Below are 21,593 nucleotides of genomic sequence, written 5' to 3'. Positions count from 1 at the left end.
CTAAAATCTTTTAAGTGCTTAGGGTCTCTATGGATCTTAATTAATCCAGCCCTGATTCCAACCATGACTGTCCTGTCATTTTTCAGATATAGTGTATCTGATATTACATTTATACAATAAATATATATAAAATAGGCCATAAAATACGTTACTCATTTGATATGAAATCAAATTTTAAAGATCCCTGTTGAAATGTTGTTATCCCTAAGTAGTTACATTCACAGACAAGTGAATTTTAGAAGAGGGGCCTTGCAAGTCTACCAGATAGATGGAAGAGCATTGTAGAAAATGAAAGAGAGTATATTTTAGATTAAAAAAGAACTTTATCTTAATTTTGAAAAATAAAAGAAGTATAAAACAATGCATTATTTATGAAATGACCCAATAGTTACATAAATGATGGTTCAACCTAAGAATTACATTAAAAGTACTTGTGTCTTTTAGGCGTAGGAGTGGCTGTGTGGTAAGTAGCTTGCTTACCACCCACACGGTTCTGGATTCAGTCCCACTGCGTGGCACCTTGGGCAAGTGTCTTTTACTATAGCCTCAGGCCGACCAAAGCCTTGTGAGTGGATTTGGTAGATGGAAACTGAAAGAAGCCCATCGTATAAATGTATATATATGTGTATGTATATATGTTTGTGTGTCTGTGTTTGTCCCCCCAATATCGCTTGACAACCGATAGAATAAGTACTAGGCTTACAAAGAATAAGTCCTGGGGTCGATTTGCTCGACAAAAGGCGGTGCTCCAGCATGGCCACAGTCAAATGACTGAAACATGTAAAAGAGTAAAGAGTGTCTGTGGAATATTTGGCCATTAACACATTAATATTAGGAATTGAAATTCAGTTGATCAGACAAAATATTCATTGTTGAAGCAAACATTGTCAAAGAGTATCCACTACAGAAATTATAATGGTGGTCATGGTGGTAGTAGTAGTAGTAGTAGTGGTGAAGGTGGTGACAGCATTGTAGTAATTTAAACTTGTTGAAAATATATTTTTTTAAGAGGAATCTCAAAAATATTTTATTTGGGCTTTATTTTGTTTCTTTTCTATTTTGAAGAGCAAAAACTTCTGGATCATGTTGCATGCCATGAAAGAATTCACTGAGAACGAAGGCAAAAGTAAGTCGGTTCCTATGTCTCCATTATTACTTATTGACATTGGTTTCAAGATATGAAATAATTTCTCAATATTACTACATATATACAACCCTTTCTTACTCTCTCCTCACACTCTTATAACCCCTATCTCACTCCTCTCCCCTACTAATCCACCATCTCTATCCTATCTTACTCCTTGAGGGTCTGCTCTAGCAACTCATCACATATCTACCTCCCAGCTATTCTCAGCCACCCTTCTATAATGTAGGGTAGCTATCTACCTTTTCTATAGCAAGACACCTTTGCTTGTCCCCCTATCATACTTTAACTCCCAGCATCTGACATAAAGCCACCTCTTCTTCCTCTAAAATATACTCTTCCCTCCACCACCTCTTAGTCAAGGAGTGGCTCCCCCCTCCTCTTACCTTGCATGTTACTTGGAAACTTTATTAGTGTCAGTGACATATAAAAAGCATCCACTACTTGCAGTAAAGTTGTTGGTGTTAGAAATAGCATCAAGCCAATAAAAGCATTATTTTGTATTTGTTCAGTTGAAAATTTGGTTGATATTTCTATTTTACAGATACTCTACCACTGAGAGGTACGATTCCTGATATGACAGCAGATTCTAACCGTTACATTCAGTTGCAGAATATCTACAGAGAGCAAGCACATAAAGACGTTACTAATGTCCTCCATCGTGTCCAGAACATTCTGCAGAAAATTGGAAAGGTCATTATCAGTTTTTTCAGGGGTTTTTTTTTTTGTCTTGTTTTGTTTTCTGTTGTGTATTGGAGTTAATGTCATATTACTTTTTTACTCTTGAACATTGTATTTCCCATATTTTAATGTGTATAAGGAACCCTTTTTTGTCAAAAATTAGGTTAAAAAATATGGGAGTTTCTTTTATATGGATAGTATTATAATCCCTTACAAAACCTTTTTCCAAATTTTAAGCCCCAAAAATTAGGGGGTTCCTTATACACATTAAAATACAATACTTTTTGTTTTGTGAACTTCTTGGAGTGAAAACATGTGGTATAGTTTGGGTGTTGGTCTCAATCATTAGGATGTGGGTTCAATTCTCAGGCCAGGCAGTGTATTATGCCCTTGAGCAAAACATTTGATTTCATTTTGTTTCAGTTCACTCAGTTGCAAATAAGAACCAATAACAGTAGGGATTAGGATTAACCTCCCTACAATGGATTAGCATCCTATTTAGTCGGGGTGGAATCTTACACTTTTAGTCACTTGAACATCATAGCAACCTGGATACACTTGGCCTTATGGACCAAAGCCTTGTAAGTGAATTTGGTAGACGGAAAGTAAAAGAAGCCCGTCATATATATGTATATGTGTGTGTGTTTGTGTTTGTCCCCCCAACTTCGCTTGACAACCGATGCTGGTGTGTTTACGTCCCCGTAACTTAGCGGTTCGGCAAAAGAGACCGATAGAATAAGTACTAGGCTTACAAAGAATAAGTCCTGGGGTCAGTTTGCTCGACTAGAGGCGGTGCTCCAGCATGGCCACAGTCAAATGACTGAAACAAGTAAAAGAGTATATTGAATAACACAATGATGGACAGATGCAAAACAGCATATGTCTATGGAAGCCTACAAGGATCACATCTGAGACCAGAATAAGACAATTAGGCGCAGCTGTTTGAATGCTGGCAATTTGGCACAGCTGATCAGGCACTGAATCTGTTTTGGTGACTACCTTTTTAGCACTGGAGGCACACACACGCTGAGAAATATACACATACAGAGTGAGAGACATTACAATTTATTAATTGAACACAACTGACATAAACACTTTTCCTTCCCTCACACACACAAAGAGAAATATGTTCACACGCATAACCAGAGGAGTGAACCATTAAAATGCCTGATGTCAAATAAATCACCGTCTTCTCAGTGATGCCAAATAAGCAGTGCCAAAACAGCTGTGCCAAACTTCTCATCTCCATCTTAAAAGATATGCAATATAAGCGCCCATGATAATATTTTGTCTGAAAAATTTCTCTACCTTACCAATTTGATCATTTTGATGTGTGCAATTGGGACATAAAAACACTTTTTTTTAATCTCTTTAATAAATGTTTATCTTTTTCTTTTCTTTTTTTTTTTGTAGCCATATTGCAGCATCACTGAACAAGATGTAAAATTATTTTGTAAGTAATTAAAATTACTTTGGTCATTTCTGTCTACTTTGACTCTCAGCAAATAAGTTTTTCTTTCATTTGTTTTCCACTTCCATTTTTGTGTGCTAGCATGGATTAGATGAACATATTAGTGAGGCATTGTTTTACATCCAGATGCCTTTCCTGTCACTCACCCTTACATTTTTCCCAAGTAAGGAATAGCTTATTCCACATGTTTTCAAAGGTGCACAGACAGCAGACTACCTATTGACCAGGAGAATAACAGCAATGTCACTGCCTGTAGTTGGACCAATTTTCAATAAAACACAAATGTAAACAAACTCACACACGCACACACACACACATAATCAAGCTGCTCAAAAATACACTACCAAAATAGTAGTGAATGATGGAAGCTTGATATGCAATATCTGCAGGCATGTATGTTTATCAAGAGCTGGACTTCTCAATCATTAATGGAGTCACAAATGTAAACTATAAATTTGCCTGAATGCACACTGTTCTTAATGGTCAAATGATGGGCTTCTTCGGTCAAGAGTGGACAGCCATCATTATATATGTGTGTGAGTGTGTGTGTGTACATATGTGTATGTATATATATATATATATATATATATATATATATATATATATATATATATATATACATGTGTGTGTGTGTGTGTTGTATTAATGAAGTCAATCAACTTCATTACTACAATTAATATGACTGACTCTTGTGCAGGTGGCACGTAAAAAACACCATTTTGGGCATGGCCGTTGCCAGTACCACCGGACTGGCCCTCGTGCCGGTGGCATGTATAAAGCACCCACTACACTCTCGAAGTGGTTGGCATTAGGAAGGGCACCCAGCTGTAGAAACTCTGCCAAATCAGATTGGAGCCTGGTGCAGCCATCTGGTTCGCCAGTCCTCAGTCAAATCGTCCAACCCATGCTAGCATGGAAAGCGGATGTTAATGATGTTGCTTCTCTGAATTAGACAAATAAGTATAAGTATCTTTATAATACCCTTAATGACCAACCTATCACTGTGAATGTTTCAGGTAAAAATGGAAGCTTTTTACGAGTGATTCACTGCAGAAGTTTGGCAGAAGAATATGATCCCAAAAGTGCACGGATTCAAGAACTGGGTATCAAAATTACTGACATTTTTAACTAAGCAAAACACCTTTTTTTGTCTTCTTTTTTAGGGTAGAAGAGATGAGCACTTAATCTTTAATCCTTTTGACATCAACCCAGCTTAGACTATCTTTGGTTTTATGAAACAATTTTCCTAGTTTAAAGTGATCTTAATCAAAATTTCATGTTAATTTGTTTTAACCCTTTCATTACCAACCCAGCTGAAATCGCTTCTGGCTCTGAGTACAAATGTCTTGTTTTCAGAAGTTTTGAATTAAAATCTTCCACCAAACCTTAGTCACAATTTATATTCCTAACACTAGCTTAATGATAACTAAGTTATTTTACTAAATTCTTTGTTATATTTAATGTAATTGAAAGAAACACAGAGCATCTCAACAGAAATATGGTGACAAAAGGGTTAACAAATGATTAATTTAACCCTTTTCATGCTGACCCGGCTGAAACCGGTTCTGGCTCTCAGTACAAATGTCTTGTTTTCATAAGTTTTGAATTAAAATCTTCCACCAAACCTTAGTCACAATTTATATTCCTAACACTAGCTTAATGATAACTAAGTTATTTTACTAAATTCTTTGTTATATTTATATTAACTGAAAGAAATGCAGAACATCTCAAAATAAATACAGTAACAAAAGGGTTAAACATATATTTTACTTAATTCTTCATCTACAAAACTAATTGTAGCAGTGGCTGTGCATTTGAGCAGAAATATGGCATCAAAATGTTAAAATGGAGTTTTGGTTGAGTGAGTGGATAAGTGGTTTATTGATTTCAGTGCAGTTTGACTATTGATAGAGTGGGGAGGGGTGGGTGGCAAGGTAGGGGTTTTCAGTGGGTTAAAACAGTTAATGCCACTTTAGACTATTTTGTGCTTCTTTATTCTTTTACTTGTTTCAGTCATTTGACTGCGGCCATGCTGGAGCACTGCCTTCAGTCAAATAAATCAACCCCAGGACTTATTTTTACTAAGCCTAGTATTTATTCTATTGGTTCTCAAGCCATGGTGGGGGCACAAGCACAGACACACAAATACATACATATATATGTACATATATATGCAACAAGCTTCTTTCAGTTTCCATCTACCAAATCCACTCACAAGGCTTTGGTCGGCGCAAGGTTGAAGTAGAAGACACTTGCTCAAGGTGCCACGCAGTGGAACTGAACCCGGAACCATGTGGTTGGGAAGCAAGCTTCTTACCACACAGCCACTCCTGCGCATATATATATATATATCTGCCAGTGGCATATGATGGTTCTTGTATTGGGTGTACTGCCACATGCGATGCCACCAAATTTCAAGCTGGGGTATAACAACAGTTTTGCACTGAGATTTGAGATTAAATTAACAAATAAGGTTAATATTTATAATGACTTTGTCATTTTCGATGGGTGTGCTGTGCACACCTAACACACTTGCAATATACGCCCCTGACATCTGTATGTATTTCCAGGACTCCAGCTTGGAGATGAAGAAGACAGTGATATTGTGTTTTATCTCATGTTGCGAGCTGCTGAACGTTTCTTTGAAGAGTACAGCCGCTACCCAGGCTGGTATGATGATCAAGTAGAAGGGGATGTTTTTAAATTAAAGGTAATATTGGCTATATTAATTAGTCACTTTTCACTTGTTAATCACCTCCTGTATTCAATTTCAGCCTTTACAACTTTCTCACACTTGTTATCATCTCCTTCCTTTCTTATTGTCAATGTCATCCCAGTGTGGGATCCTCTGCATGTTCAAGGGATCTGCAAGAAATAGTAGTCAAATTCCATCAATTCAAACTTTATCATCTTTAAATGATGTCTGATTGGAAAGGTCATTATCAGTTTTTTCAGGGGGGTTTTTTGTCTTGTTTTGTTTTTTGTTGTGTATTGGAGTTAATGTCATATTGCTTTTTTATTCTTGATCTTTGTATTTTCCATATTTTAACGTGATGTCTGATTGCATATCCCAGGGCTCCATTTCAAATCCTCACTACAAGATCAAGGGCAGATAAATTGTTAGAATTGTTTGAGCATCAAATAAAATACCTTATAATATTTTTTTCCACTTCTTTACTTTCTGCATTCAAATCCCACTGAGGTCAACTTCATCCCTCTGAGGTTCATAAAATAAAGTACCAGTCAAGTACTGGGGTTCAATGCTTCACTCAAAATTGCTGATTTTGTGCCGAAATTAGAAACATTTATTATTCTAACTTGTTTTTTTTTTATTTAATTTTGTTTCAGACACATGTTAGCAAGCTCCTCATGGAATTAGGCCTCTCTTCTACTTTAATCAAAGATGATTATATTCATGAAATGTAAGTCAATCACTTATTTTCACCTGTCAAAAGGATTCCATGAAATAACAAATGGTTGCATATTCTACAGTGGAGGAGTTAAGTCTTCTGTGAACAATAATTAAGCTCAGTCTTCTTTACCTGTTGTACTTCTTTTATTTCATTTCATATTATCATCATCATCATCAGTCTGTGAACATTTATTGTCTTGAGTCCTAAGAAGTTATAGGACCAGTTGCCCGGTTTCCATGGCATATAAAGATGACCGGGATCCCAAAATTCCCCCTTGAATGTGATGCTGATCCATCACAGTGTTTCCTCATTTACAGCTGAATGCACTGAAACGACATGAAAGGAAGGGTTTTGCTCAAGAACACTATGCACCACTAAGTCCAGGAATAGAAACCATGATCTTGCAATCAGGACCCTAACCACTGTGTCACACACCTTCATTTATGTTGTTAATTCCTTCCCGAGCCATGCCACGCTCATGAGGGCCTGTTTCATAGTTTCAGCGGCGTATATCTTCCCCACCTGGATGGGACACCAGTCCGTCGCAGGATAACTCATCTTTGCCAGCTGAGTGGACTGGAGCAATGTGAAATTAAGTGTTTTGCTCAAGAACATGATGTGTTGCCCAGTCCAGGAATCGAAACCACAATCTTACAATCATGAGTCCAACACCCTAACCACTTAGCCACAGGCCTCCACACTTATGTTGTTAATTAACACCTTTTAGAAAGTTGCAAATATTGCATAGTTTCTCTATGAATTTGAGGCTTTATTAAGGTATTGCTTAAAGCAAACATTTTAAAATATTTAACCCTTTAGCATTCAAACCGACCATATTCGGCCCAAATAGTCTACCCTGTTTCATGTTGAAATTACCCGTATCCAGCATTTCACACCTAGCCTGCAATGCTGTTCTAAAAATAAGAAAATCACTAAGCTACATGATTCATTCAAAGCAATGTGAATAAATAAGCATTACATTTGACAGGGTAATCTGAATGCTAAAGGGTTGAACACAAACTTAATCTATGCTGTGCTTGAGAAGACCCATTAAGTCAAGTGAAATCGTTGTTGTGGCCGATACCAGTGCCGCCTGACTGGCATGCAAAAAGTACCATTCAAGCATTGCAGATACCAGTGCCACTAGCACATAAAAAGCACCATTCAAGCGTGGTCATTGCCAATGGCATGTAAAAAGCACCATTCAAGCGTGGTTGATGCTAGTGCTGGTGGTACATAAAAAGCACCCACTACACTCTCAGAGTGGTTGGTGTTAGGAAGGGCATCCAGCTGTAGAAACCTTGCCAGAACAGATTGGAGCTTGGTGCAGCCTCCTGGCTTGCCAGTCCTCAGTCAAACTCTCCAACCCATGCCAGCATAGAAAGCAGGCGTTAAATGATGATGATGAGTTTTAGTTTAAATTAGTTTAATTAATGAGTTTGATGCTGTTGTTAAACACACCCTACCCCCATTCTTCCCAATAAGATTTTGGTTTCTAGGATAATTCATCGTTGTTTTAATATGCACTTCTTCATGCTCACATGGTTAATTCTTAAGGAGCAGAGGGTCAGTTTCTTTGACGTATTCCTCCCGGGAATACAAGGGTATTAGCATCCAGCTTTAAAAATCCTGCCAAAACAGTCACAGAAGTCTGGTGCAGGCTTTTGCCTGGCTGGCTCCTGTCAAACAGCCCCACCCATGGAAGGCAGACATTGAACAATGATGGATGTTCTTCCAGATAGCAAGATACTTTGCACCACTGGTCTTTGTATATTGAACTGCCAAGCTATAGGACATCAACAAATGCTATCATTGCCCAGGTGATATCAATATGAAGACATACACACACATACACATGGCTGTGTGGGTAAGATGTTCACTTCCCAACCACTTGGTTTCATGTTCGATTATGCTTGTAAAACAGATATGAGTTAGCAAGAGAAAAGGCAGCGAGCTGGCAGAAACGTTAGCACGCCGGGTGAAATGCTTATCGGTATTTCGTCTGCCGTTACGTTCTGAGTTCGAATTCCGCCGAGGTCGACTTTGCCTTTCATCCTTTCGGGGTCGATTAAATAAAGTACCAGTTACGCACCGGGGTAGATGTAATCGACTTAATCCTTTTGTCTGTCCTTGTTTGTCCTCTCTATGTTTAGCCCCTTGTGGGCAATAAAGAAATAAGAGAAAAGGCAGCCAACTGTAAAATAATGCTTCAATAATAACTATTCAGTCGACCCATGCTAGCATGGAAAAACAGACATAAAGCAATCAAACAAAATGTGCAGAAAATAATTCACCTGTTCAAAGCTAGCTTTCAACTCATTTTGCTCAAAGTGACATTTGATCTTTGTTTTTGTAACAATCCTGTTTGTGTGGCTACGTAACATTATCTTCTTTCAGTTTAGTTTTATTCTTCTTATTAAGCATAACGTTTCTTATTTTTCTAATTGCTTAGGTGTCGCTACGGTGCATCAGAGCTGCATTCTATTGCTGCATACATGGGTGGAGTAATGTCTCAAGAAGCCATCAAAATAATTACTGGACAATTTGTGCCTTTCAATAATACCCTGGTATACAATGCTATGAAACAGTGTACCACCACACTAGAGTTATGAGTTATTACCAGTATCAGGTCTGAATAATATTACACACACATACACGTATATACACATACACACATACACGTATATACACATACACACATACACACTACCAGCTTTAAACATCATACAGTACAAAGAAAAAATGTTTAAAATACACAAAATTTGGAATATTTAAAGCCAGAGCTTTTTAGTACAATGCAACTATTTTGAAAGGTGATACATATGTGAACTCAATCAGGTTATTCTTACTAAATTAAAAATATATTTTTAAGTTGATTATTAATGTTGATATAAACTCACATACATACACACATACAAACATTAAAACTATCAACTAGTTTATGAATTACTATGTAATATTTCCTTGCAAATATTTCAAATTCTTCTTCATTGAAGTACATGGCAAACAGTGTTATCTACTTCACACTTAACGATGTATTTTGCTTTGGATTTTCATCATTTAACATTCCTACATCTTAATTTTCTCAAGCTTAGATTAATTAAATAAATTGCTTCATTTATTTAGCCATCTGTCTTGTCCTTTTTTTCTTTTTTTTTCTTTTTTTTTTTTTGTGTGAGTGGAGAAAAATACAACCAGCCCAGCCAAAGCCAGCCAAGTGAACCCAATTGATATTTAAATGTGAATTTCAGTAGAAATCTCATTAGTACATTTGTGAAAACACTTGATTTCACTTTGTAAATAGTCAATTTACAGTATCTGACATTGTTTGATGTGATATCTGAGTGGTATGAAGTTTGGGAGATTTTTTTTTCCACATTTTTTTCTTTGGTGATTTTTTTTTCAACTTTTAAACTGGATAACAGTTTCATGCTATCAAGCAGTGATTTTGAATTTGAGGGCTTTTCAACAGAAGATAAGGAGAAATCAAGCAAATGTAAGCTTGTTTGAAGTGATCAATACGGAAACAAACTGAGGAAAAAGATAGCTTGTGATTTACCTGTAATTAGAGTCATTTTGAGGCAAAAGTTATGCAATAGAACTGATTAAGAAACTTTTCTTCAATTGCATTCCAGAAATCACATTAAAATGTCGATAAATAAAATAGTTACAGTTTAATGAAACCAGTCTGAATTCGTGATGATTTTAGAATTTAATTGAAATTCATAAGGTGTGTGTTTTACTTAGAAATATAATAACAGAAAGGTTAATCCTTATGTCAGGACATGTATAATTCTTCAGGTTCTGCAAGTGGTGCCCTGAAAATGGATTCTTCTTCCATTATTCTGATCTTCACTTTTTGTGGATGAAATCTTTCTCCATTATAATCACTTGTCAGAAAACAAGCCTTTGCCTTCATCAGGGATGCATTCACTGCAAACAGATTGTCATAAAGAATGCCCCCTAAAATTCCTCCAGAAATGGGTCCCAGCCAGTATATCTGCACCAAAAAGAAAAAAAAGAGAGAGAAAAAATTAAATTTTTAAATCTTTAAAATGTTTCTGCTTCAAAGCTGCAATCATGCTGCGGCACCACTCTTTTACTCTTTTACTTGTTTCAGTCTTTTGACTGCGGCCATGCTGGAGCACCGCCTTTTAGTCAAACAAATCAACCCCAGGACTTATTTTTTGTAAGCCTAGTACTTATTCTATCGGTCTCTTTTGCCGAACCGCTAAGTTACAGGGACGTAAACACACCACCATCGGTTGTCAAGCGATGTTGGAGGGACAAATACAGACACACACACACACACACACATATATATACATATACATATATACGACGGGCTTCTTTCAGTTTCCGTCTACCAAATCCACCCACAAGGCTTTGGTTGGCCTGAGGCTATAGTAGAAGACACTTGCCCAAGGTGCCACGCAGTGGGACTGAACCTGGAACCATGTGGTTGGTAAACAAGCTACTTACCACACAGCCACTCTTGCGCCTGATATTTGTTTGCAAACAACAAAATCTCTCACTCCATGTTTACCTTTCTGATATGGACCCACCTGAAACAGCCTCTGGTTCTATAAAACAAACTTCATTTGCGTTATAAGAGGTTCTGAACCATCAGTGTCTTGAAAGTTGGTCTCATACCTGTAGTTGTAAAGTAAATCTTTTAACATTGCAGCCCTTGTCTGCACCCATTAAAATAACATAAAAGTGACTGTACTGACCCAATGGTGTTCCCAAACTCCTCCAACAACAGCTGGCCCAAGGGATCTTACAGGATTGATTGAAGCTCCAGTAAATTTAGCCTGAAAATAGATAAAAATACAGATATATATATATATATATATATATATATATAACCATTAGCATTTGGTTAATTTGATGACATCAAAGAATGGAGTGAAAACAGGAGTTTGGCTGATTGTATACATACAGCAAAACACAGAGGGAATTGGGGAGTCTTGTCAAGCCAACTTCTAGACTCAGGGAGGGCATCTGGCTGATGATAAATAAACCAACTTAGATGGGCACAAGGTCACAAAGACATAAATTTGAGTAAATGTTAATTTAAAATTATTTTACTGGTTGCAATAGTGATAGTAAGATGATGATGATGATGATGACGATATACTTACTCCCATTAAAATACAAGCCATTATAACAATGCCGATTGTAAGTGGGAACGATCCTTTGTGGTCTGTGCGTCTTGTGTCAGATGTGGCATACACAGTCATTACAAGGAAGAAAGCCAAGAAGCTCTCAACTAACACTCCTTGGAAAACGCTTACATCTTCTGCCAGAACAGTGGGACATAAATCTGCTGTCTTGTTTTTAGGAAGAACTGACAGTAAAAGAGCAGCACCTGTAATTCCACCAACTGATTGAAATATCATGTAAAATACAGCACGGACAAAACTGATCTTACGAGTTAGCATCAGAGCCAATGTCACAGAAGGGTTGAAATGAGCACCACTGGTCTGTCCAAAAATCCACACCAAAGTCACCACTGTGAAACTGAAACCAAATGATACCTAAATCAAAAAGAAAATATATTTAGTAAGATCACTGCATATGGAAATAGATTTATGGTTGCTTTTAGAAAGAACATAGAATATATATTTCAGATATGCACTTGCCAGGAATGTGGTTTTATCTTTAGTTGAAACTAAAACAATTACAATGGAGAAGACACATTTAACTATTCAAAAAGAAAACACAAAAGCTATTAACTTCTCTTACGGCATTTAAAATTTTTGTTCCACTAACTGAATTGATCACTGATCTCATCATCCTCATCATCATCGTTTAACGTCCACTTTCCATGCTAGCATGGATTGGACGATTTGACTGAGGACTGGCGAACCAGGCTCCAATCTGATCTGGCAGAGTTTCTACAGCTGGATGCCTTTCCTAACGCCAACCACTCTGAGAGTATAGTGGGTGCCTTTACGTGCCACCGGTACAAGGGCCAGTCAGGCGGTACTGGCAATGGCCATGCTCAAAATGGTATTTTTTACATGCCACTTACACAGGAGCCAGTTCAACAGCACTGGCAATGACCTCGCTTGAATGTCTTTCCACGTGCCACAGGTACAAGTGCCAGTAAGGCGACGCTGGTAACGATCGCACTCAAATGGTGCTATTTACGTGCCACCAGCACGGAAGCCAGATAGCTGCTCTGGCAATGATCACAATCGGACGGTGTTGTTAGCGCTCCACTGGCACAGGTGCCAGTCATCGAATTTGGTTCAATTACGATTTCGCTTTCACTTGCCCCAACAGGTCTTCGCAAGCAGAGTTTAGAGTCCAATGAAGGAAAGGTACACATAAGTGGACTGGTTACACCCCTGGCAAAGGCCACGGATTATGGTCTCACTTGGCTTGCCAGGTTTTCTAACGCACAGCATATTTCCAAAGGTCTCAGTCACTGCCAACCTTTTTTTATATTTTTTTAATCTATGTTTGAGATGAACGTATTTAAAAACCTGATCTTCGATATAAACTTAAAAGGAAGTTTTTTTCAGAAATTGTGTTGTTTAACTATTGTTTCTAGCATGTCGGAGGTGACATTTGCAGGTACTACTTAAATACAGAGATCCCGCCACATAACCCTAAAACCCTAACCCTAAAACTAACCCTAAACCCTATCCCTAATGAGTGTGCACTGTAAAAACATCGTTACGCAGATGCATCGGGACCTCTGTATTTAAGTAGTGCCTATTTGTGCTCCTCATCCCTTTTTTTTTTTTTTTCAAAATTTCTTTGGATTCCTATGTTTTCAACATAAGAGATTAGGATTCTATTCTTCCCAAAAAACAGATTTCCGAAATTTTGATTCCCCCCACCGCCAACTCCCCACCCCATTTTAAAAATTTTAAACGTTTTTCGAAATCTTTTTTTTTTTTCAATCCATATAGAAAAATACAGAGATTACAAATCTTTAAGAAATTTTCAAATTTTTCAAAAAGAAACACTCCAATCCTCTTCCCCAACCTCCACCCATCACCTCCCCGCTTTCAAAAAGCTAAAAACTTCAAATTTTTCACTTTTAGCTTTTTTTATCTTCTTGTGAAGACCTGTTGGGGCAAGTGAAATCGAAATCGAAATTGAACCAGATTCGATGACTGGCACCCACGCCAGTGGAGCACCAACAGCACCATCCGAGCAGGATCATTGCCAGAGCAGCTGTCTGGCTTCCGTGCCGGCAGCACGTAAATCGCACCATTTGAGTATAATCGTTACCAGCATCACCTTACAGGCACATGAACAAAACATTCAAGCGAGGTCATTGCCAGTGCCGCTAGACTGACTCCTGTGCAGGTGTGGCCATTGCCAGTACCGCCAGACTGGCCCTCATGCTAGTGGCACATAAAAGCACCCACTACACTCTCGGGGTGGTTGGCGTTAGGAAAGGCATCCAGCTGTAGAAACTCTGCCAGATCAGATTGGAGCCTGGTGCAGCCATCTGGTTCGCCAGTCCTCAGTCAAATCGTCCAACCCATGCTAGCATGGAAAGCGGACGTTAAACAATGATGATGATGACGGGTAAGCTTTTTCAGAAATAATGTTGTTTAGCTGTTGTTTCTAGCATGTCGGGTTTTCTGGTAAAGGTCTGATATTTTTGACATCTGCTATATCAGTAGAATTCTACGCATGTGTGAAACATCAAACGAAAGTAAAACATTCGGAAGTTTTAATGGAAAGGTGATGGGTGAATGAGGTGCGGGGGAAGGGGTATTGAGTGTTTCTTTGCTAAAAATTAAAAAAAAAAAACAATCCCAAATTCGTAATCTCTGTATTGTTCTACATAGATTAAAAAAAAAAAATTTGTAGAAAGTTAAAAATTAAGAAATTGAAGTGAAAAGTGGGGAAATTAAAATTTTGAAAACGCAATTTTGGGGCCAAAATCGTATTCTCCTATATTGAAAACAGATAACTGAACAAATTTTGAAAAAAAAAAAAAGAGAAGAAAAAAGTAGAAGCTACATAAGATTATGCAAAAATTTCTCTATTAGTGAATTTTAGTTTTTGATATTGAACTGAGATTATCCCTAGCACTATAATAAAAGTGATCTAAATTAGATTTTTCCATCAACATTTCAAGTTAATTTATGTTCAACAGACGAGTTTAATAATGTCAAAGTTATTTCAATAAATTCTTTGTTATTTTCAAAATAGACTGAAAGAAAGAGAGTAAATTTTAATAACAATATAGTAACAAATGGGTTAAAATAGAGCTTACCTCAATCAAAGAAGGTGTGGTCTCTTTGCTCCACTGAGTACATGATCCACAACCCATAAACACTAATAAGGCGGAACCCAAAAATTCAGCAACATTTGCCCTCCAGAAACGTAAGGATTTAACATCATCCAAGCTGGTTACCATCCTGAATTTTCTTAAGCAACTGCAACTGATTTTCTGATATTTTAAAGATTCCAAACTTGAATTTGATAAAACCTTCATATAGCTATAGCCCCCAACTTCAGGGGTTTTATATTGTTCTATTAGTTGGAGATGCAGGTTTCACAAAGCAGGGACGACATGTTTCAAATTACTTGAGACTTCTCTCAACTCCACCAATACTCTACTCTTGTGAGTTCGACTAGTCCATTCTTCCAATCCCACAGGGGTGTCAATGACTCTCGCCACAACAAGAAGAGAAAGAAAATACTTTCTTAAGAAAGTTTTGTCTTTATTCTTGACTGAAGCAAATTTTATTTCTGCTTAAAATAATATATTAACTTATACAGTGCTCAGGTGCACTACAACTTGTCAGAAAAATGCATGAACTGCACATAGAATATGCATAGGAAGTGAACAGTGAATGAGTCCTTTACAAAAAAAGGCAGGGCGCATCAGGTGTACTGGCGGTGAATTTTAAGAAGCATGGAACTTTTGAATGATGTAGAGTCCTGACATCAGCTCTTTTGAGTTTTAGGCTGTGTTTATTAATTATCTAATGAAGATATTAATTAAATACAAAATAAGAATCTTATCTTGGCCAAATTAACCTTTATTTTTCACATTTCTGAGTTGAAACTAACTTCATTTGTTATTTAATCATATACAATCTGACAGGACAGCTGGAAACATTTTTATATAGCATAACTATGTTTGAAACAATCTAAATGCCTTGTTTATTTACTGTAAGCAAATCACTTAAAATATTATTCTATAAATATTAACCTAACAAGAATGAAAATGCCAAGACAATACAAAGATTTATATAAACCTTCATCACAAAGTTAATGAATAATGAAACAGTGTGTTTGTGTATTAAGCAGTGTTACATGGAAAGTTAATTTCATCATCCTTTGTTCTCTACAAACAACTGGACCTTTGTATTTCATATGTCAGCGATTTGATATTTCTAAATGGTTAATCTTGAAGATGTATGTATGTGTGTGTGTGTGTGTGTGTGCATATGTATCTATCTATCATTCTCTGTGTGTGTGTGTGTGTGTGTGTGTGTGTATGCGTATGTTCATTATGGATTCAAAAACTGGCTTGCCGATTTTGACATATGAGTTATCAAAAGATTCAGTAATCTTTTGGCTACCAAATAAAGTATATTTTTTGCACAACTCTTTTTTTACATAAAAATAACCTCAAAAACGAGGTTGGGTCACACATTTTGAGGTTTATAACTAAGGCTGGCAACTCTTCTTGAACAGTCTTTATGTCTTAGATATAGCATAATGAGAAAATGTTTAAAATAGATGGAGTTTTACCAGGTAATGAAACATCAAAGATATACCGTCAACTTTACAAGTATTTTTTAGTAGATAATCTTTTAATGTGAAGTATGTTTCTCTGTGCTTTGTTTGGCCCAGAGTTGCCTCTGATGTAGCAAACCTAATGCATAGTTTTTTTTTTTTTTGGGGGGGGGGGGTTCATCCTGAAATACCGTAAATCTGTGTCTTTCTTTTGATGAAAAGGAGTGTTTTAAGAGAAATTTGGCTGCTATTTGTAGTAGCTCGAGTTACCACAGACACACCTCTGTGTGTGTCTTTTATTGTGATGAAAAAATATTTAGAGAGACAAAGGATTTTAGATGTATATATATATATATATATATATATACTAGACTACCTGTTGAGTCACTGACGGTTCAGGTTATAAAACATGGCTGATTTCAACATTGCATTGAAATGAAAGTTAATTTTATGATGATTCAGTTAAATGTTTCAATTCGTTCGTGTCATCATAGGTTTGGTTTATAAGTTCATGTTAAAGGTTTCATTGATTATTTACACCATCTAATATATATGTGTGTGTATGTGTGTGGGTGTAGTAGAATAATAAAGAGAAATTTCTTGGTACAGTATTAGATTTGAAAGAATGAGGGATAATCTTTATTTTAATCTAAATAATGTTTAGTTGAAAGTGGGTTATACATCTTTAGATTGTATACCTGACTTTCTACTATAAAATTAAAGAAATAGACGGAACGCTGAACTCCAGACTAAACAACTTAAACAACATTTATTTACTTGGTAAAACATACAAATCTTTAGTTATACATCTTTAGAGGTGAGAATAACGAGCTGTCGAGTATAAGACCGAAAGATGTAGGGACAGCTTTAAACACACGTCCATGCTCAACCGCTGGCCAGCGAGAAAGAGAATGAATTGAGCGGGAAACGCTTGCTTGTTTAATTTTATGCATGCGTAAGACTACGCATGCGCAGGCGTTACTACAAATGTTTACAGTGAGTTGCTTCTAATAGAGAGGTCATGGATTTGTTGTCTATGTACCCTTACTCTCTCATATAGTCCAATGCCCGTTTCACCAATGTAATATTCTTTGCATTCAGGACATGTGGTACAGTAGATTAGGTTTCTGGATTTGCAATTCATATTTGTATTCCACTTGTCATCACCCACAATCCTAGAAATCAAGACATCATCAATACTGCAAAAAGGCACCTCCTAATTCTTCAACAATCATCAAGAATGAACAAATTAACAACAGATTCAAAAATAATTTATGGCAGACGTCAAGTACCCAACCTAAAAAGCACTTAACCCAAGCAAGATTTACAACTAGAGAAAAAACAAAGAGAATTCAGAAATGTGGTGACCCTCGCTGTGGAACTTGTGGTTACATTGAAGGAGAACAAATTACTTTCAAAGACAACAACACCTTTAAAATAAATGCAAATATTAATTGCGAATCTAGAAACATAATCTACTGTGCCACATGTCCCGAATGCAAAGAATGCTACATTGGTGAAATGGGCATTGGACTATATGAGAGAGTAAGGGTACATAGACAACAAATCTATGACCTCTCTATTAGAAAAACTCACTGTAAACATTATTAAGATTAAAATAAAAATTATTCTCTCAAAAATGCCATCTCTACTCATTCTTTCAAATATATATATATATATATATATATATTTGAAATCGAACCAAATTCAGTGACTGGCACCTGTGCCAGTGGAGCGCTGACAGCACCGTCCAAGTGTGATCATTGCCAGAGCAGCTGTCTGGCTTCCGTGCCAGTAGCACATAAATAGCACCATTTGAGTGTGATCATTACCAGCGTTGCCTTACTGGCACTTGTGTCAGTGGCACGTTAAAAGACATTCGAGCGAGGTCATTGCCAGTGCTGCTTGACTGGCTCCTGTGCCGGTGGCATGTAAAAGCACCCACTACACTCTTGGAGTGGTTGGCATTAGGAAGGGCATCCAGCTGTAGAAACTCTACCAGTTCAGATTGGAACCTGGTGCAGCCATCTGGTTCGCTAGTCCTCAGTCAAATCGTCCAACTCATGCTAGCATGGAAAGCGGACGTTAAATGATGATGATGAATATCCCTATATTACATATTTTAGTGAAGTCTTCAGGAAACTCAAATGCTTGGTCAATGTCCAACTCTCCCCAGACACCTGTGACCAAGCTGTTTTGCCCAAATTATATCAATATTAAGGTAATCTTTCAGTTTAGAGTGTTTAAAAAAGTAAATAACAATGAAGCCTAAATGACGGCATCTTCACTCACAAAGTGATTGTGCACTAGAACTTTGTAGATCCCGTAAATGAGGACCTCCACACACAAAATATGGAGAATATGTGGGGTAAATTTTCAGATTAACACCCGCACGACTTTCACTAGGGTGTTAGGATTAGGGTTTTAGGGTTACGGTTACGGTTAGGGTTACAGTTAGGGTTACGGTTAGGGTTAGGGACGGAATTCCCTAACCCTGACCCTAACACCCTAGTGAAAATCGTGCGGGTGTTAATCTGAAAATTTACCATATATGGATGCGGGTGAAAAGAAAATTACGGCGACCATTTGGAACGTCGGACAATTTATTTGTGTCATATTTACACGAATTCATAAGGAGGAATTCTGTTCCAGAAAAAAAAAAAGACTTTCGTTCACTTTTTGTAGCCCAGGTCAATCTACGTTGTACAACAGTTGACATTTCCCCTTTCATTTTTATTTACTTTTTTAAACACCCTAAACTGAAAGATTACCCAGTATTAAATCTATAGTTATTTGACTGATTTTTTTTTCGACCCTGGAAAAATGGAAGGCAAAGTTGACTTCAGCAGGATTTGAAACCATAACATAAACGTTAATGTATGTAAAAAAAAAATACCAAATATAAATATGTTCGATTGTCTTGAAAGCAATTTAAAATCCCATTTATATGTAAATTAGAAAAAAATAAAGATATCAGTTTCATGTATATAAATCAAGCATCTGCTGAAAGAGTTTCTAAAAAGACTCAAAAGAATGAAGAGAGCGAGGAAGAGAACAGAACAAGAACAAGTTTGCTCACACAAAATGCTTACGTCATCAAAATATGAGAAAAATTTACCACATTCACCGTTTGTTTTGGTTTGTGATCCTATAGTGAACGATTTCCCACTCAGTTTTAACGAAGGTAGGAATTATATTATACCTTAATCAATGCAAATAAGTGTGTAAGCTATAGATATAATGTTTAACTTATATATTCAATGCATTGATTGTTTAATTTTAATTAATTAATTCCAATAATCTATACTTTTATCGGGTTCTGTCAGCTTCTAATCATGTTCTCATTGGTTTTCCCTTTATTTACATGTTACTACTGCAATGTTATTTTCGTCCAAGGGTTTGTGGAAGACTTTAATTCTCATATCGTATCTCATTTCTTCTCCGACCCATTCTCACTCACTCTAATTTATCTGAAAGTTAGATCGTTAGTATAAATGCCTTGCAGCACATGTACCGGCTCTTTACGTTCTGAGTTCAAATACCACCGAGGTCAACTTTGCTTTTTATTCCTCCGGGGGATGACTGTACAGTCAAAGATAATAAAGCGCACTCAAGTACTAAGGTTTGATAGTTTCGACTAACTGCGACTTCTTAAAATTGCTGGCCTTATATCTAAGACAAAACCAATTATTTGGGGTTGTTTCCTATTTTAGTATCTTTTTGAAACGAAAGTAAAAGAATGTAAGTTGTAAAATGGTAACGAAAACTATGAAATATACTTAGTTTCTGCATATAAACTGTTACAAGATATATCACATTTATTAATAAATTTTCTTGCATTTCAGTCAAGTGCCATGATAGAAAATAGCTCGAAAGTGTTCCGATTGTGACCGACTAGTTGTTTCAGCTATTCAAAATGCAGTGGTTTTTTTTTTTTTTTTTTAATAAACACATGGGTTTTAAATTAGGCGGAGGTAAAGGACACGCACACCACTCGTTTTCGGCGTAACAAAAACCCTAAACCTAAATTCTAACCCTAAACACCGGATGTGCACATTCTTTACCTTCGCCCTAGTCTGCGCTGTCCCGCTCTCATCAAGTCATTATGGATCTATTTTAAAACGGGGGCCACAGTATTTTCTTAACGAAACACTTTGAAACTTGGAACATTGGTAGAATGTGTCATATAAAACATCTTTTTCTCTTAGTCTTCTTAAAAAAAAAAAAGAAATCCCTAAGTTATTCCATGTTCAAGTTGTCGTATTTCTGTAATTTCAACCAATCACTGACATCCATTCAGCCGATATACATTAAGTGCCGACTACATAAACAAACGATTCTGAAACAATTCTATCGGTGATAAAATTATTATTTCCTTTCAAAAAATGGCTGAAGCATATTGGCAGTAGCTAATAAACCTTTCTATTATAGGCTAACCCTAACCCTAACCGTAGGGTTAGGGTAAAACAGCAAATTTAAAAAGAAAAAAGCAAATAAAACGAAGAAGAAAAAAAGAAAATGAAAAAAGCAAATAAAACGAAGAAGAAAAAAAGAAAATGAAAAAAGCAAATAAAACGAAGCTATGGAGATTAAATACGCTTTACACCGCTTAATCAGCCAAAGGAGTAAATATAAACAACTGAATACTTGTCAGTGATTGGTTGAAATTATCGAAATAAGACAATTTTTCACATGAAATAAATTCGAATGCAAAAATATTTTTCTGTTCTATAACACAAAATAGATAAGTATACGAAGTTTGAAAGTCTTTCGGTACCAAAAACACTACGTAAAACATTAATGAAAACTGTGGCCCCCGTTTTAAAATAGATCCGTCATTATATATATATATATATATATATATATATATATATGGCAAACAGGACACAGTCGTGTGTCGATAAGCCAGCTGGAGGAGATGTCCTCCTGGGGCTAAAAGCAACAGTAACATCCACCCCTAGGGGTCAGCCACACTTAAGTGGCAATATACTACACTTTATCGTGCAGTTACTGTTAATACTTCATTTAGAGAATTAACATTGCTTGTTTTCACCTTTTCGATATCAGTGAAGAATTTCACTTGAAAAGAAGATATAAGATTGCCAGGTTTTTGTCTCTCTCACCAAGGTCAGCGGCTATCGGACGCCGACGAAGGGAA

The 21,593-nt window shown here is 36.6% G+C and overlaps 3 protein-coding genes across 3 annotated transcripts in view; 2 read left to right on the top strand and 1 right to left on the bottom strand.

The window, feature by feature from the left end:
• The window catches only part of LOC106883862 (NEDD8-activating enzyme E1 regulatory subunit), a 30,060-nt gene extending 20,226 nt beyond the window's left edge, over positions 1–9,834 (top strand). Inside the window, exons 13-19 of the mRNA XM_014935000.3 lie at positions 1,066–1,126; positions 1,689–1,837; positions 3,239–3,278; positions 4,313–4,399; positions 5,867–6,006; positions 6,645–6,718; positions 9,162–9,834. Coding sequence (XP_014790486.1) covers positions 1,066–1,126; positions 1,689–1,837; positions 3,239–3,278; positions 4,313–4,399; positions 5,867–6,006; positions 6,645–6,718; positions 9,162–9,321 — 711 coding nt within the window. The 3' untranslated portion in view covers positions 9,322–9,834. The remainder of the gene's footprint in view (positions 1–1,065; positions 1,127–1,688; positions 1,838–3,238; positions 3,279–4,312; positions 4,400–5,866; positions 6,007–6,644; positions 6,719–9,161) is intronic.
• Positions 9,809–15,793, bottom strand: LOC106883860 (aquaporin AQPAe.a). Its single transcript, XM_014934998.3, has 4 exons — positions 14,961–15,793; positions 11,854–12,249; positions 11,443–11,523; positions 9,809–10,709 (listed from the first exon to the last, which is right to left on the bottom strand). The coding sequence occupies exons 1-4, from the start codon at positions 15,180–15,182 to the stop codon at positions 10,488–10,490; spliced, it is 921 nt and encodes a 306-aa protein (XP_014790484.1). The 5' UTR covers positions 15,183–15,793; the 3' UTR covers positions 9,809–10,487.
• A 3,660-nt stretch (positions 15,794–19,453) lies between these two features.
• Positions 19,454–21,593, top strand: part of LOC106883861 (actin-related protein 8) — a 26,217-nt gene continuing 24,077 nt past the window's right edge. The window contains exon 1 of the mRNA XM_014934999.3: positions 19,454–19,619. Coding sequence (XP_014790485.3) covers positions 19,469–19,619 — 151 coding nt within the window. The 5' untranslated portion in view covers positions 19,454–19,468. The remainder of the gene's footprint in view (positions 19,620–21,593) is intronic.

The sequence above is a fragment of the Octopus bimaculoides genome, chromosome 1, assembly GCF_046866305.1.
Source record: "Octopus bimaculoides isolate indiv1 chromosome 1, ASM4686630v1, whole genome shotgun sequence".
In the NCBI taxonomy this organism is placed as follows: Eukaryota; Metazoa; Mollusca; class Cephalopoda; order Octopoda; family Octopodidae; genus Octopus; species Octopus bimaculoides.
Note: the sequence above shows the minus strand (reverse complement) of the source record. Positions and strands in the feature narration are given on the sequence as shown.